Source organism: Branchiostoma floridae, chromosome 8 (assembly GCF_000003815.2).
Source record: "Branchiostoma floridae strain S238N-H82 chromosome 8, Bfl_VNyyK, whole genome shotgun sequence".
In the NCBI taxonomy this organism is placed as follows: Eukaryota; Metazoa; Chordata; class Leptocardii; order Amphioxiformes; family Branchiostomatidae; genus Branchiostoma; species Branchiostoma floridae.
Genome location: NC_049986.1, coordinates 736,817 through 737,451, shown reverse-complemented (window position 1 = coordinate 737,451; position 635 = coordinate 736,817). Strand labels below are relative to the sequence as shown.

The 635-nt window shown below is 45.4% G+C and overlaps 1 protein-coding gene across 3 annotated transcripts in view; it reads right to left on the bottom strand.

Moving 5' to 3' along the window:
* Window positions 1–420, bottom strand: part of LOC118420429 — a 38,331-nt gene extending 37,911 nt beyond the window's left edge. For all 3 annotated transcript variants that reach the window (XM_035827218.1, XM_035827220.1, XM_035827219.1), the window contains exon 1: window positions 22–420. In XM_035827218.1, the coding sequence (XP_035683111.1) occupies window positions 22–266 (245 nt within the window). In that variant the 5' untranslated portion in view covers window positions 267–420. The remainder of the gene's footprint in view (window positions 1–21) is intronic.
* Window positions 421–635: the final 215 nt, after the last annotated feature.

Below are 635 nucleotides of genomic sequence, written 5' to 3'. Positions count from 1 at the left end.
GGTCAACAGGTCAGTTCTAACCTGGGGTTATCGGTGTCCAGTAGCCTGACCAGTCCCCACAGGAAATCCTCGGACCCCGAGTGGCTCAAGAAAGTGCTGACCGTGCCCTCCTTGTCCGCGTGCAGGTCAGAGACGAGCATCTCCAGGGCCTCATGAGACCGCTTGTCCTTACAGAGGAGCGACGAGAAATACTCCTGCTGGTCGCCCCGTCGAGTCCGCACGACTTCTCGGTCGAAGCCGGCGTTCTTCGCCAGGTCTACCGCCATCTCGACTCTCCTTTAGGTCGCCATCGCCCCATAGAATGCCACTGATCACTTATCTGGTAACATTTTGCCGGAGTTTCTTCCAGAAAGTGAGCGTCAAAACAACTCTCACCAGTCGCCCCACTACGCTTCGTGTTTTGTGTAGCTGTTACTATTGGTCGATTAGGAGTTAAGTGGACCGTCAGTATTATCATTGTAGGGGTGTTGCTTTTTCTTAATATCTTATACATAAGTTAAAATGTACTTTTTATAACCAAAACAAACTAAAACATGAAGAAGATTATTACTTCAGTATATTATAAATATATTAAATGAATAACTTTGCAGATATTTTGTTTTACTAGGTAAGATACATGACTTTAAAAATAAGAA